General features: G+C 33.8%; 1 protein-coding gene across 1 annotated transcript in view; it reads right to left on the bottom strand.

Moving 5' to 3' along the window:
• Positions 1-17,038, bottom strand: part of UBR3 (ubiquitin protein ligase E3 component n-recognin 3) — a 185,166-nt gene that overhangs the window by 77,268 nt on the left and 90,860 nt on the right. Inside the window, 6 exon segments of the mRNA XM_079782590.1 lie at positions 1,491-1,951; positions 4,537-4,710; positions 6,065-6,169; positions 8,752-8,893; positions 12,392-12,488; positions 15,462-15,594. Coding sequence (XP_079638716.1) covers positions 1,491-1,951; positions 4,537-4,710; positions 6,065-6,169; positions 8,752-8,893; positions 12,392-12,488; positions 15,462-15,594 — 1,112 coding nt within the window.

Consider the following 17,038-nt stretch of genomic DNA (forward strand, 5'->3'; position numbering starts at 1 on the left):
TCCCCTGCAGGCTTGATCACCCCCAACTTCCCTCCCTTGCAGGCCTGGTCCCCCCCAACTGCTCTCCCCTGCAGGCCTGGGTCCTCCCCAACTGCCCTTCCCTGCAGGCCCGGTCACCCCCAACTGCCCTCCTCTGCAGGCCTGGTCACCCCTAACTGCCCTCCCCTGCAGGCTTGATCGCCCCCAACTGCCCTCACTTGCAGGCCTGGTCCCTCCCAACTGTCCTCCCCTGCTGGCCATATTGTGGCGGCCATCTTGTGTCCGCATAGGGGCAGCCATCTTGTGTCTTGAAGTGATGGTCAATTTGCATATTACTCTTTTATTAGATAGGATGAGAAATCTGGACTTTCCTAAATTCATAATATACCAAAACCTTTTATGTATACTTATAACAAATTATCTGTAATGAAATCATATCAGCAATAAAGTACAACTACATATGTGACTAAAATTGCTCCTGATACAGTTACCCAAGATGACTTCCTAACTATAAGGTCAAATGGAACAGTCAATCTTCTCTGAACTTTTGCAGCACTTAACAATATTGAGAAGTTTCTTCCTTCCTGAACCTCCTCATGCCTTCTCTAATGCCACTCTCTGAAGTTCTCCTCCTATTCTACTCTAGCCATCCCTTTTCAGTTTTGTGGATACTCCTTCCTCAGTCACTCCCTTTAATGTTTTCTCCTTGAGTCCTATATTAAGTGTTCTCTTACTGTACACACTCTTCCATATATAAGGCTTTAATTATTACTATGTGCCCAAATCTGTAGCTATAACTCAGAATTCTCCCCTACATGTCAAATTTACTTGACTAGACATCTTCACCTGGATGTCCCCCTTAAACTCAGTAATGGACAAAACTGAGCACATCAATTTTACTGTTAAGCCTGAGCCTCCTCCTATCCTCCCTTATCTTGGTAAAAAGGAAAATCATCCAAGAAAGATTTTTTTAAATTTTATAAATATCAGGATTTAACAGCAAATTAAAAGCAATCTAAAGTTCCAAAAGCTAGAGCCATAAGTATGTTTTAAAACATTCCTTGTTTAATAATCAGTGATCACACATTGAAAAGAGTGGAAAGGACCAAAAGGAACTAAAATAGTCCGATTTTTATTTTGAGATATATTTAAAATATATTTTTTAAATTTTCTGTTCTCATTTAAAGTTAAATTGATAAAAGTTTTTGAAAACAGCAGGAGAATTATTAGATTCCCATGGTAATTACAGCAGTAGCAATTTTCCACAGGGGCCTACAAGTTTAAGGCAGTAATTTAATGCTGGGGTCAGAAACCTTGTTTTCTCAACACCAACTAACTCAAGCATACTACACACACAAGCACCAACTACGTTTGGTTCCATTTATCTTACAAAGCATTAAGCTATGATTATAGATACTAAACACCCAGGTCCTCAGATAGCCAATAAGGGAAGCTATATCAAATCTTGAACTGTGCCATTCATGTTAAAAACAGTAAAAATAATAAATTACCTTTCTTCTTTGTCCAATGTTTTCTTCTCTGCTGCAGTGACTTTTCTGGGTGGTACAGGAGGGGTCACTTTTCTACATATCTCTTCAATGATACGTTTGTTCATTCTGCTTTGCAATGCAGCTTTTAGTAAAATTCTTTCTACTGCAGTTATACCATCTCCATGACTATATTTAGGAATTTCTGGTTGGATCAAAATTTCTATGTCATCAAGCCAAGGAGGATAGTAGGAGTTTTGTTTTCCTGAGAGTTTGTGGTGAAGTTTAATTAGCAAAGACAATATGCTTTCTTTAATTTCCAAAATGGCTGTAGTTAACTGTGGAGCTGAACCAGGAGCAGACCATTTACTTGACGTTTTAGGACGAACCACTTGATTTGCTTCATTGCTGCTACGATTGATGATCTCCTGAAACTTCTTTCTACGCTCTGCTACTAAGCTGAAAACTTGGGCTGTACCAGAATTCTACCATTAAAAAACAAAAAGAAAGAAATCAAAGAAGTTATTCAGTGTCAAGTTTAAAAACATATTAGTACTACATTTTCCAAGGGGAATGTTTAAAGTTTCATGCAGATATGTTTCAATAGATTTTCTTTTTAAGAAATCTGACTCTTCACCTTTCTTTCCTAAATATACTTAGACCCACTCAATCTGAAAATAACAATGAAGAGGAGAAAGGAGATAATCCAAGATAACACTTCTTTTGCAACCTCCTAAATCTATCTATCTACCAGAGAAAATAGACAAAGCTTGAGTAGTATCTATAGTCATATTAAAGAGGAATCATAAATTAAGTTCCTCATCAGTTTATAAAAAGAAAAGCTGTTCTACCCAACATTCATCAAGAATACCATATTTGCCCTAGCTAGTTTGGCTCACTGGATAGAGCATCAGTGCAAACTGAAGTGTCCCAGGTTCAATTCTGGTCAAGGGCACAGACCTTGGCTGCAGGCTTAATCCCCTGACCACACCAGGCTGTCACCCCACAGGCACATGCAGGTGACAACCAATGTGTTTCTCTCACATCAATGTTTCTATGTTTCTCCCCCTCCCTTCCACTCTCTCTAAAAATCATTGGAGCCCGGCCAGCATAGCTCAGTGGTTCAGCATCAATTTATAAACCAAAAGGTCACAGTTTGATTCCCAATCAGGGTACATGCCCAGGTTGCAGGCTCGATCCCCAGTGTGGGGCGTACAGGAGGCAGCCGATCAATGATTTTCTCTCATCATTGATGTTTGTATCTCTCTCCCTCTACCTTACTCTCTAAAATCAATCAAAATATATTTTTAAAAAATAAAAATCAATGGAAAAATATCCTCAGGTGAGGATTTAAAAAAAAAAAATACAATACTATACTAATTTCTAAAAAACTGTCATATTTTCCAGTGGAGAAAATTATAAATTAATTTTTTCTACATTAATAAATATGAACTGCTAATTAATTTAATTTTTAAGGAACTTCAAACATTTAAAAATTATTTCTAACATATATGCTTAAAGTTATTAATATGAAATATAAAGATGAAAAATCAAATTGATCTGCTTCATATTTGATATCACTATAATTTGTTATTTGAACAAATTTTTAAAAACCATTTTTCTCAATGTATTGTCTAAATAGCCTTTACACTAAAGCTGTCAAACTGCATTAGAGCTCTTAGAAATCATTTTTAATTAAGATACACATCAGTTTAATACATTTCATTAATTTTTTAAGCAAGAACTTGACAGGCCCCCGACCCAGGCTGGGGATTGAGCCTGCAAGCAAGGTATGTGCCCTTGACTGGGAATCGAACCCGCAACCCTTTGGTCCTTAGGCTTATGCTCTAACCACTGAACAACTTGGCGAGGGACAAGTTGTTTTTCAAAGTAATCTCTACCAGCATAAGAGGCAAAAGCTGCCTCTTATAAAGATTCCAATTTTTTTTTTTTGAGAGGAATAGAGAGTTAGAAACATCAATGAGAGGGAAACATCGATCAGCTGCCTCCTGCACACCCCCTACTGCGGATGTGCCCGCAACCAAGGTACATGCCCTTGACTGGAATCGAACCTGGGACCCTTGAGTCTGTAGGCCGATGCTCTATCCACTGAGCCAAACCGGTTAGGGCAAGATTCCAATATTTTAATAAAAACTCTTTATGATGTTCACAGCAAGAACATGTTGTTAAAGTCAAAGAAATCTCCTACCACAGGACTCTACTATGAGAAATGTCTGATTCAATGTTCCCTACTCACAAAAATATAGATTGTAGGCATTAGGTGTTTAAGTTTAGTTATTTGACATGTCACTGCAATATATTTCATTTCTGCTTTTTAAAAATTAATTAAGCTACATGCAATGAGAGCTGATTTCCAAAATGAATCCAAATACACAATATATGGAGTTTAAAATTTGAGAGCTTATTTTATCAAAGTTAATTAATTGCCATAATAAAAATATTATAAATGGGCATGCTGCCGGCAATTAAACATTAAATTTATTTTGATTTAGGAAACATTTATTTTTAAGTTGTTAGTAACAATGCTAAATGTAAACAGACCCAAATGTGCTGCTTATAATTGATGTAAAATACTACTAATACTACCAAGAAAAACCCACTATTAAACACTCAGTATTATTTTTTTAAGTTCAATAATACAAATTTCCTTTAAAATTATACCTAAATCACTATATTAAAAACACACACGTATACATTAAAGAAACACCTATTTAAATTTAACCATATTAATTAAACATACATATACACACACAAATACTTCAGTGTTTATCCACATTTCCGGTTAAAGCCATATTGCTAGTTAATGCAAATATTACATACATCTACCTCTCTTTGAAGAACTTTAGGCCTTCGTGAACTCTGGCAGATTAAAGGAAAAAGAGAGGTGAGGCAGAAGCTGCTTAGATATATCAGAGAAAATAAAAGACAATTTATAGTCACCTACAACCACATTTATTTTTCTTTTGGATATCACAAGATGACCTAAACAAGGTATCTGCCCGAACATAACAAAGCCTTTCCTTTTTTCCTTTCTCCCTTCCACACTTACTTGTAAAGAACCCAAGCTATCAGAGCTGGTACTTGCAGGTGAGTCTCTCTTCACTTCAGGAGCAGTCTCTGGAACTCTCACTCTAACATAGTTTATAAAGTGTCGCATATTGGCTACTAAATTACTGCCAGGAAACCAACTGTCATGACAACGTTCTGGTCCACACACTGATGCCTAAAACATAAATATAATGAGTATCAAGTCAGGTCTAAGGTACAAGGGAGATGTAACAAGCCCAAATAATCATCCTGTCTGTCATATTCATAAATCCTCATAGCCTCATCCACAAATTATAAAGTGCTAATAAAACCAAATTCAAACACAAAATACAAGAATAAATTTTTTAATACTAAGATAGGTAAATTCAAAGGAAGTCAGCTAAATTTCTCCTGAAAAGTATATTTTAAATCTGAAAATACTTAACAGTACAGAACATTTTTCATCGCTCATTAGTATAGCCAAATAATAGTAATATGGAATAATTGTAGAAGAAAGTGTGAAAAATCAACTAAAAGTCTGACCTAGTCTTATAGAGGAATCTTTATGATCCTTTAATATCTATGGGAGAATATATGTTGATTCAACTGCCTAGTCGTTTTATTTGTTGTTGTTTTTTTGCTGTTGTGTTGTATTTTGTCTTTTTGAAGGAAGGGAATGAGGATGTCTTATATTTTAAAATCAATTTGTAGAAACAATTGCTTTTATGGAATGATACTTCTAAAGTCCTGAAAGATCTTAACTTGTATACTTAAGTACTTTAAACATTCTTTATAATAAAAGGCTAATATGCAAATCGACCGAACAGTGGAACAACTGGTCACTATGACGCGCACTGACCACCAGGGGGCAGACGCTCAATGCAGGAGCTGCCCCCTGGTGGTCAATGTGCTCCCACGGGGAAGTGCCACTCACCAGAAGCCAGGTTCACAGCTGGCGAGCGCAGCGGTGGTGGCCAGAGCCTCTCTCGCCTCCATGGCAGCACTAAGAATGTCCAACTGCCGGCTCAGACCCACTCCCCGGCGGGGCCTAAGCCATCAGTCAGACATCCCCTGAGGGCTCCCAGACTGTGGGAGGGTGCAGGCAGGGCTGAGGGATCCCCCACCCCCTGAGTGTAAGAATTTCATGTACCAGGCCTCTAGTTCTCCCATAAAACACTATTCACTTCATTAACTTAAAATCTTAACCCCAAAAATTTGCTTCTCAAAAATAATCCCTAATCAAATTATTAGATTTTCTAGACTGAAATGATTATTACCAGTAATCAATGTTATTACCATTACACCAAAAATTCATTAACTACTTTTCTCAGATCTACAGATTATGAATTTACCAATTTCAAATTCAATAATTCTACAAGTAGAGTGTAATGTATCAGTGGAAATGCTAAAAACCCCTGAATTTAAAGGTCAAAAACAGCCTTTTCCAGTAGTTAAGATCATATATAAGAAGATGATTTCATAAATACATTTCAAGATGACATATTACTTGTTATAAACTTTAATGTCTAAAAATATACGAAACTACTTACCTCTTCATCTGATTCCTCATCAGCTGAATTTTCAAGTCCTAATTCAATCAGATATAAAACCATGCAGAGTACATGTTCTGACAGATTTTGATGATCCATTAAAATCTTTAAAAAGGGGGAAAATGCCTCATAATTACTTTTTTCCCACAAAATATAATACATTTAAATATCCAAAAACATTTTAATGTCATAGATTTAAAAAATAAACACATATATAAGTATATACATGTAATAAAGCTACATCTTGAGAAAAGACAAACTAAACCAAAAATATAAGTTCCCTTGCAAGATCACATAGTATTTTAAGCAATATCTAAAAATAAGAGTTCACTGAGTTACTAAAGGTTACCACATTAAACAGTCCACTAAATCCATAATTATAAATATACTAGTATCTGAAAAAATAATTTAACGAGAATATTTTACATCCTAATTTGCTGACACTCTTCTACTGATGACAAGGATATCAGAGCAGCAGTAGAAGTGGGTTGAAGGCTGGGAGGCAATAGAGGTCACCCTTTTAATCTGCTACCTTATAGAGAGGAAACCAAAGCTCAGCCACACATTCAGTTTGTGTAAGCAAACCTAGAACACAGATTTCAGACTCCCAAAGATTGTCTACCATTACTACACTGCCTCCTCTTCATAAATAAATTATTACTAAATTCAAATAAATTTTGGCTTGAAATCCTGTGACATTCTATCTTACAGCTTCAATTTCATAGCTAAGAAAAAATCATTTTATTAGATACTGCAGAAAAATTAACATGACTTTTATGGGGAATTTTATTAACATGTTCTATATTAATGTTTGTTAACAAACATGGCAGGAGAAAAAATGTTTTACTGACATTGGTTTTTAGAAAGTTGACTCACCAATGCAATGTCAATTAGAAAAGTTTTTTCTATGATCATTAAATTAAGAAAAGTTATTATAAAGTTCAGACTTTAAAAAATTTGTTCCTAATAACCTTATAACAACTAAAACACTGCCTTTCTATTTTTTATAAAATACTATTTTTACAGTAAGCAAATAAAAGGTTGAAAAATATAAATTGAGAGAACATAAATCATTCACAGTAAGACTTTAATTTTTAAATCATAAAATTACTGACTTACTACTTATTAATTATAACGGTGCTCAGATTCACCATCTGAACTAGTTATTTAACCTCTAAAACTCAAAAATCATACCTGAAAAATAAAAATAACAACTGTAACTCATAAATTTTTTGCTAGAATTAAACAAAGTAATGTATATAAGTACATATAAAGCATTTGAAACAACATCTAGCACTAAGTAAACATTCAAAAATGTCTGTTATTTGTAAAATAAATACAAATCATTTTAGTAAGGAAAAAATATTTTACTTTTTTAATGAAGAAAACAAAAATTTAAATCCTTTTACTGAATAATCCTCTTGGAAATTAATAAAAATAAACCATTTAAGATATTTTGAAACACATGTCTAAAATTTTAACAGGAATAAATTGAAAAATTGCTCAGGTAGAGTTGAAAAGAAGGGAGAGATACAAAAATCTAAAAGGATTAATCCATTACTAGTACATAGCAAATATTAATTAAAAAATCTAGTGTCTATTTAACTAAGTTTAATATATATTTTCTTAAGTTATTAATAAATGTGTATGTAGTCATTGGAAATTTGCATAACAAATATGCTTATTTTTCTTTTTATGCCTTTTAATTTTTCAAATTCTAATTAGGAAGAACAGTAGTTTTTCTTCGTATCTAATTATATGTTTATTATGTCTATAGTTACTTTGTAACTGTCTACAGTAATTTTACCTATATAACATGAGTATAGTTCTTTTGTCTTTCATCTCTTATCCAGATTAAAGCATAAATATGCCTGTTTTATATGCATACATATACTCCACAATATTATGCATACAATTTTTTTAGTACACTATTTTTACATACATACAATTATGCATACAATTTTTTTAGTACACTATTAATGTTAGCCAAATAAAAAAGTCAGTTTATGTGAGAAGAGCCAAGAATAAAACAAATTCAAGGTAAGAAGAAAGTAAAAATATCATCTTTTGAGTTTCTAAGGTCTTTAACAAAAGCAAAACCTTAATGTGTCATATAGGAACCCATTCACATCCCCCCATGTCACATTCCTGATAAGAGTTAAAAAAACCAAGAGAACAACCTTAAACACAGGGTGACTGGCCCCATTGGCTGTCATCTTAGTTTTGTCATTTTAGTGGCTACTGGTGGTGGTTTGGTCCCTGTTGTTCATTCCTTCAACAGATGCTGAGGTGGAAACTAGATACTAATAAAAAGTACATCCCTGTAGAGGCTTTCAGGGGGCACAGTAGTGGAGGATAGAACACAGAGCTCCTGTTGTTCATTCCAATCTTCCTGTAATCTCACCATATTTCACTTCTTATTCTACAGAAGCCATCTATAAATATTCCTAATCTGAAACTGGATAACATAAATAGTTTCCCACAAAGAATGGTATAGTTATTCCATTATTTTTAACTTAGAACGCATAAATATGTGATTACAACATACCCTCATACATCTTAAATGTATAAATACAGTTTGCTTTATAAATGGTACTTTTACGTAAATATTATCCTTTAGCACTTCTATTTGAAAATTATGGAAATAAATTCTAATCGGAATCTTTCTATTCAAATCACTACTGTACCTTGTAAAGCAGAGTGAATAGCACAATATGTAAAGTTTTACAGTGCAATAGTCTCATGAGACCTTTATAGCTGGGATGGAGTGGTGTCCTTTTCTTATAGGGAGGCCAAGGATTTCCAGGGAATTTTCCATTCTGTTTTAAACTGTAAAAATAAAACAAAACTAAAATTAGATGATAGACTCAAGATTAAACTGTAATATAAACTGTGATTTATTGTCATTAATTTTTGTCACATTACCTATGCAGTACTTTTTTTTTTAATCCCCACCCGAGGATATTTTTCCAAATATTGTCTACCATTTTTAGAGAGAGTGGAAGACAGAGGAAAAGACAGAGAGAAATATTGATGTGATAGAAATACATTGATTGGTTGCCTCCTGCACGACCTAACCAGGGCCCAGGCCGAGGAGGAGCCTGGAACAGAGGTACGTGCCCTTCACCAGAATCAAACATAGGACTCTTTGGTCAGCAAGCTGACACTTTCCACTGAGCCAAACAGGCTAGGGCTATGCAGTACTATTTTTAATCAAATTGCTTAAAATTTTTAAATAGGGCCTTGCCAGCGTTGCTTAGTGATTAGAACGCCATCCTGTGCACCAAGGGGACGTGGGTTCCATTCCTGGTCAGGGCACAAACCCAGATTGCAGGTTCAATCCCTGGTCAGGGCACAGGTGGACGGGAGGCAACTGATTGATGTTTCTCACATCAATGTCTATCTATCTATCTATCTATCTATCTATCTATCTATCTCTCCCACCCCCATCCCTGCCTCTCTCCCTCTCTCCCTCCTTCCTTTTCTTCCTCCCTTCCTCTCTCAATGAAAAAATACATATCCTCAGATGAGGATTGAAAAAACCAAATGAACATTATTATTGCCTTCTATATTGGATAAAAATGAGTGGAGAGAGCTAAAACTAAAGAGAAATATGAATAGGAAAATGTTAACAAAGGAAAATAAATGGAAAGAATACAAAGTAAAGAACTAGGCAAACAAATTTCCAGTTGTGCCCTGGCCAGGTAGCTCCGTTGGTTTGAACATCGTCCCCAAACGCCAAGGTTGTGGGTTCAATCTCCCTTCGGGGCACATACAAGGATCAACCAATGAATGCATAAATAAGTGGAACAACAAATCAATGTATTTCTCTCCCTCTCTCTTTCTAAAAAAAAAAAACAAAAAAAATCAATAAAAATATATTTTTTAAAATTTCCAATTGTAATAACTGAACAAAATAGATAAGCTAAAAATTCCCCAATACAGTTTGGAAAGCTGAATAAAACATAAAATATAACCTTTTGAAGGCATATTTGAAGCACAAAAGAGAAAGTAGAGTTCTCCAAGGTAACAGGGGGAAAAATTAACAACAAGCACTAACACTGTGTTTGCCAATGGTTTTCAAGGTGTTTGAGATCTTAAGGTGTTGAACTCACACAAGGCTAAGAGACGGAACTGAGATCCCACATAAAGCTGAGACCTGAAAAGCTTTACCCTCAATGAAAGGATAACTTACAATGAAAAATAAGAAAGTTTGTCTCTTCTGTGATGGAAAAATAACAGACTCCCAGGAAGATAATAATCATGAACTTATATGAACTAACAGCAGACTCAAAACACAAAAGGCAAAATCTGAGAGAATTACACAAAGAAACTGACAAATCCACATCCTTAATAAAGGATATTAACATACTTCTAACAGAAAGCCCAATAAAAATAAATTGGTAAGGATTTTAAAGATTTTTAACAACACAATTAACAATCTTGACCCAAAGACAAATAAAGAACATCCATTAATTAGAGAGTACACATAATTTTAACTAATTTTAGAAAGTTTATAAAAATTGAAAAACCAGTAAGATACAAAGTAAATCTCAACAAATACAAAAAGAACTAATATACAGATCACAATCACTTACCACAAAGCAAATAAAACTAGAAATCAAAGATAACCCCAAACCCCAAACATATAGATCTAAACCAGGTTTCTCAACCTTAACACTAGTGACATTTGGAACCAGGTAATTCTTTGTTTGGGGCACAGACCTAGCATCTACTAGATGTCAGTAACAACCCTCCCAGTCTTCAGACAATGCCAAGTGTCTGTGAAGGACAAAAATCATCCCAGGTTGAGAACCACAGGTCTAAATGAGCTCAATTAAAAGTCTATGTGAAAAATAAAAGATGCAATTCTGTTTGCTTCACAGAGGGCCTACCATATAACAAGCATTCCATAAAGGTGTATTGTTAAATAAAATTTTCCCTTTAAAATTGATTACAAGGCTTTGAAAGTTTCAGCCCAATCCTAGTCCAAATTTCTATTTATTACAATGTAAAAGAGAATAAAATTTACTATTCGTTTAATTCTTATCTAATACTCAAATGACCAGCCACCACCACTGCCTCCTGAAAAAAAGGCAGAACCATTTAAAACAACAGTATTTAGAAAGGCCACATTAGGTTTTTCCATGCAAATGCTATCTCCCACCCATCTTTCATTTTTCAATGTGAACCACTCAAATTTATTTATTCAACAAATATATTCTGATGCCTACTATGTGCCAGCACTGAAAGAGTTATTGAAGATGTAAAAGAGATATACAGACAAAAGTATCCTCCCTCAAGGAACTAACAGTACAGTAAAAGCATACAAATGTAAAACTTTAGACAATAAAAGAAAATTTGTAAAGAAAAAAAAAGCATACAAGCAAATAGTTATAAAACCACATGATAAGCATAGACAGAAACTGCTAAGAAAGCAGAAAAAGGGGAACCTCAGATTATCCCCCTAATGATTTTAGAGAAAAATAGGGAGAAATGCTGATGAGTAAACCAGGTTTTGTTTTTGTTTTATTTTTGGGGGGTTGTATGGTAAAATTTGGCACCAAAATTTTCTTCAAATATATCTGTGATGGATCTTAAATTCAACATATCTCTATTATTACAAAGTCTGGCAAAAGAGAAGTTTCAGTTATACCTAATACATTTATACTTTGATAGTTATCTGGACACATACTTTTTTCAAAATTAAATCAATTTAAACTTGTTTTTTAAATGTTTACCTTAAGCTTTAGAAAAGCAAAAATAAAATATGATGTTCAAAAATATAATACTATGTAATTATTGCGGTTTAAAAATAAGTGGAATTAATACATTTAAAATAATCTACAACATACAAAATTGAATGCATTAAAAAGATATCCTTCAAAACTTTATTTTCTGCAATCATCAATATTTTAAACTACTTTAAATACTTACAAGTAAAATTCATTTTATTTTGGCTATTTCCCCAGTTAATAGCAATATTACCACACTTTTTGATACCCATCATCTCTGATGTCAGACAATTTTATTCTCTTAACTTGTGCCTCCTCTAGTGGTTTAAAAGTAGAACAACACAAAACAATCTGAATTCCACTCGTTTTATGTTTTATAAAATTTATTTTTATCATATTAAAATCAGATTTTGGATCAAGATCTTGAGAACATAAATCTCAGCCATATTATTTTTTTAATCTAAAAATATTTTCTCCTTTAAGGACTGAGAACATACTTTAATTAGAGCATATCACATTTGTGTTATAATTGAAATGTTTCTATATAAATACAAAATGTCCATTATTACACTAATCAATATAACGAACTTACAATGCTGTATATCTGTCCATTGCAGACTGCACGTCTCTACGGTAAACTGTTCGAAGAATGACCATGACGGGGTCAAACTCCTGATCCCAGACTTCAGCTATTATTCAAAAGAAAGTAGAAACAAAACACTGACTTCATAGGAAAAAGCCAATCTCTAATTATTAATTATATTTAAGTATGTTTTAAATTTAAAAGATGGGAGAGTTTAATTCGATATATTTGCTTTAATAAGCTTGATGTCATGAATAATTTCATTATTATGAAAGTTCTCAAGTTCACCAAGAACTAGTGAGCAAAAGTTTTTATATGATACCTCACCATAAAAATTTAGTTCACTGGATATTTTTTGTAAATTGTCAACTAGAAAGTGAGAAACACAATGCATTAACATCTTTCCAAAGTTGTCATGGTAATGACATACTGAAATTGATCTCCTTACCTTCTCTATAATTAGGAACCACTATCCTATGTATGATGGTACACAAGATGATTTTAAGTATTAACTGTACAAACCTTTTTATTTTAATAATTATATTAACGTGTATTAGAAAAATGTAATTATAAATAAAACCTGTGATCTCACTAATAATCATGCATAGAATGAGGCAAAGTTTTAAAAAAGTGAATCCATTTAAGAAAATACAGTATACTATGTATATAATAATGGAAATGATATTTAGATGTGGCAAAATCTACACCATGGAATAATAATTCTAGAAACTGCTACCTCTTTACTAAATTAAGCTTTTTCCCTTCTCAGTCTCTAAAGCAGAATTCTCAACATTTAAAAACACAGTAAGAAGCTTAAGATTCTTCCTACATATCTACTATAATTTCAACTTTCTGGCATAAGAAACTTTCAACAGTTGTCCCTATTTTCTTTTTCTTTTTTCTTTATTGATTAAGGTATTACATATGTGTCCTTATTCCCCCATTGGCCCCCTCCCCCCACATCATCCCCCTGGTGTCTGTGTCCATTGGTTAGACTTATATGCATGCATAAAAGTCCTTTGGTTGATCGCTCTCCCTTCCCCCCACCCTCCCCTATCTTCCCTCTGAGGTTTGAGGGTCTGATCGATGCTTCTCTGTCTCTGGATCTGTTTTTGTTCATCAGTTTATGTTGTTCATTATATTCCACAAATCAGTGAGATCATGTGATATTTATCTTTCTCTGACTGGCTTATTTCGCTTAGCATAATGCTCTCCAGTTCCATCCATGCTGTTGCAAATGGTAAGAATTCCTTCTTTTTTACAGCAGCGGAGTATTCCATTGAGTAGATGTACCAAAGTTTTTTAATCCACTCATCTGCTAATGGGCACTTAGGCTGTTTCCAAATCCTAGCTATGGTAAATTGTGCTGCTATGAACATAGGGGTGCATATATCCTTTCTGATTGGTGTTTCTGTTTTATTAGGATATACTCCTAGAAGTGGTATTACTGGGTCAAATGGGACATGCTATTCGTCTTAAATTATCTTAAGTATGATCTAAGATCCTTAAGATAGTCCTTCACAAAGACTTTTGCTACTGTTTCTATTATCATTTATTGTCCTTCACTTTTAACTCTATTAATTTGTAAAATTAAAATGCCAATCCTTTTATTAGAATTATGAAACCATAGCAATGGAAGAAAACCTTAGAGCTTAACTAGTCCAGGAGGCTTCAAACAGTGTTCCACTGGAGCTGAATTTCCAGAGGCTTAACAGGGGCCACTTTGGAGCAAGGAGGTGCCAAAACAGACAAGAAGCTATATGTCCACTACTCACACACACTTTTACAAGAGTCGGGCTGCTTTTAGCAGGTCTGTATAGCAGATTTACTTAAGGCTTAGTTCCCCAAAATTATAAAAAGGTTTATTTAATCACTTTTGAAAACCTTAAAAACCATTCATTTTGCAAATAAGTCAAATCCAAAGATAAATTCATTTTCTCAACATCACACAACTAGCTAATACAATTCAGTACTATGTTTGAATATGATACCCAATTTCTTGACTCTAATCTTCAAATACCCAGTGCTCCATCTCAGTGTCTAAAACTTTATTGTGTATGCCAATCATCTTGTAGAGCTTGTTAAAAAAGCATACTCCCAGAATCCATCCCTTGCGATCTTAATGAGAGCAGATTTGGTTTTCAATAAGGACCACAAGTGAGTCTGACAGAGGCAATCCTCACTGCACACTGTAATAAGCACTGCACTATACAAGAACACCACTCCCCTTGGAAGCTCACCTAAATTTTAGATACAAAATGCTCTCTGCAACAAAGAAAAACTTTTCCTTTAATGGAATATATCCCAACCAGAAACTTGGGATTGTTCTTTGTAAACTCCCTAAAAAATCCCACACAATAAGGCTTATTCTGCTGTTTTGCCAAACACAGTACATGCTATTTACAACTTCAAAGTGGGCATCAGTTTTTCATTTAGAAAACGAGTATTGAGGGGGTCATGAAGCATGTAACTGTTACTTCTTTCAAAATTTTGCCTTATATTAGTGAAAATGTGAAAGTGAAAAAGAAAAGACTGTGAATCAAGACTTCACCTACTTCTGGCTCTTATCAAATAAATCCCGGGGGAAATCTTAGAAAATCAACCATTTAAGGAAAGGATTCTATGTTTTCAAAATGTAAGAAAATGTTTCAGTATTCTATATAGATTTTAATTTTACCTGCTTCAAATTAAAATGTGGGAGGTGAGAACTATTTCCAAATCAAATTTTGAGAGCAAATATAGTCAAAATGTTTTAGGTATATATTTTGTTTTATAATTTGTGGTTTATTTACAGTTCGTTCACTTATAAAAATGGACTAGATACAGTTCATATATAAAGTTCCTTTTATAATTCAGAATCATCTAAAAAGCTTTATTATAATATAAAAACCATAGATTTGTAAATAAATAATAGCAATATCACTGTATACCATAAAGGACAAACATACATCTATTAGAAAGTTGAAGAAAAACCCCAAAAGCAGAATAAATAAAAGGCAAAACATTTGTTTTCAGTATACACAACTTACCTTCAGGAAAACTGATATTTAAAAGAATATTTATGTATATATAAACGTACCTTTAGGAGTATACATGCCTTGTTGCATAGAACCTCCAGGTTCAAAAACAGGAGCCTTAAAATCAGCTACAGCTGATAAAACTGATTCAAAGCTATAACTGCCTGGAATAATGCCACTTTTGGGATTTGGATTTTCTGGAATATGATGTATGTGTCAAGAAAAAAAAATTCATGACTAAAAGCCAGCTTTATAATCTTACCAAGGTACCCCGGTTTCTAACTGCTTTTGTTAAAAAGGCAGAATTGTCTGTAATATATGAAGTTGGCCACAAGAGGGCTATATAATTCAATAACTAATTATAATTGTGAATTTTAAAAATATTTTTAATCTGGAAGCCTACTAATAAAGTATATGCTGAAGTAGTCCCCAAGTATATTTCCCCAAAACAAATTAATCAAATTTCAGAAGAGGAAAAATAAAACTCTAAAAAAATTAATTTATATTTTCATCATTTTGAAATGTGTGCTTTCCCTTAGAAAATCAAAGAGAGCAGACTAAAAATTAACCAAGATTTTTATGAGTAAAGGTTGTTTTTCCAAAAACACAAAATGTCATCCTCCAAGTGAAAAGAAAAAGATGCTAAGCAAATTTTTAAAAGAAGGAAACCAGAAAACCACACACTCCCACTGGTTTCACATTAAAGTGTACAATTCTTTTAAATTCAAAATTTCTAAAATGCTTTTGCTCTGTTACAGCACTGATACACAGTATATAATTGTTAAAAAAATTTCTAAAACATCAAATGGATGCTGCTTATGAAAATCTTCAAGGTTATCAAACAGGAATTCCAATAGGAGTCATTTCACAAAACTGTAGCAAATTATTCCAAACATATTCACAATATATAAAATAATTTAGTCAAACATTTACAAGAAAAATATTTATCACAAAATAAAATGATGATCTTGGTCTAAGATTTTGTAACAGTAACAAAAAATAACATATCCATGTATGCTCAGTCCTACACAAGGAACCATAAGTTTTCAAAGTTGTAGACAATAGTCCTTGCCCTTAAAAACCTCTTGGTTTAATCGTAAACTCGAAGAAAAAGTCCTTAGAATGTTTAAAACCCTGGTAATAATAAGTATAAGGTAAATCTCTAAATTTTAACCAGAATTCCAGCCAGGCTGTAAGATAAAGTACTCGCTGCCTTTTACAAGGTGTCCAGCTTTCTTTCACAAATGCTGTCCTAGAAGGTCATACATATCCTCAGGTGCCCAGAGTCATCAGTCCTGAGGTCTAACGGAGGCCTAACAAGAGCTCACTGAGAGACCTAGTCGGTTTGGCTCAGTGGATAGAGCGTCAGCCTGCAGACTGAAGGGTCCCAGGTTCAATTCTGGTCAAGGGCATATGCCCGGGTTGCAGGCTCGATCCCCAGTAGGGGGTGTGCAGGAGGCAGCCGGTCAATGATTCTCTCTCATGATTAATGTTTCTATCGCTCTTTCCCTTTCCATTCCTCTCTGATATCAATAAAAAATATATGTTTTAAAAAAAGAGCTCCTTGGGAGGTGACAATTAGAGGCAAACACATCTGTCACTAGCCCTGAACACACAATTGAACAAACATTTGGAGTTA

The sequence above is a fragment of the Cnephaeus nilssonii genome (assembly GCF_951640355.1).
Source record: "Cnephaeus nilssonii genome assembly, chromosome: 10".
NCBI lineage: Eukaryota > Metazoa > Chordata > Mammalia > Chiroptera > Vespertilionidae > Cnephaeus > Cnephaeus nilssonii.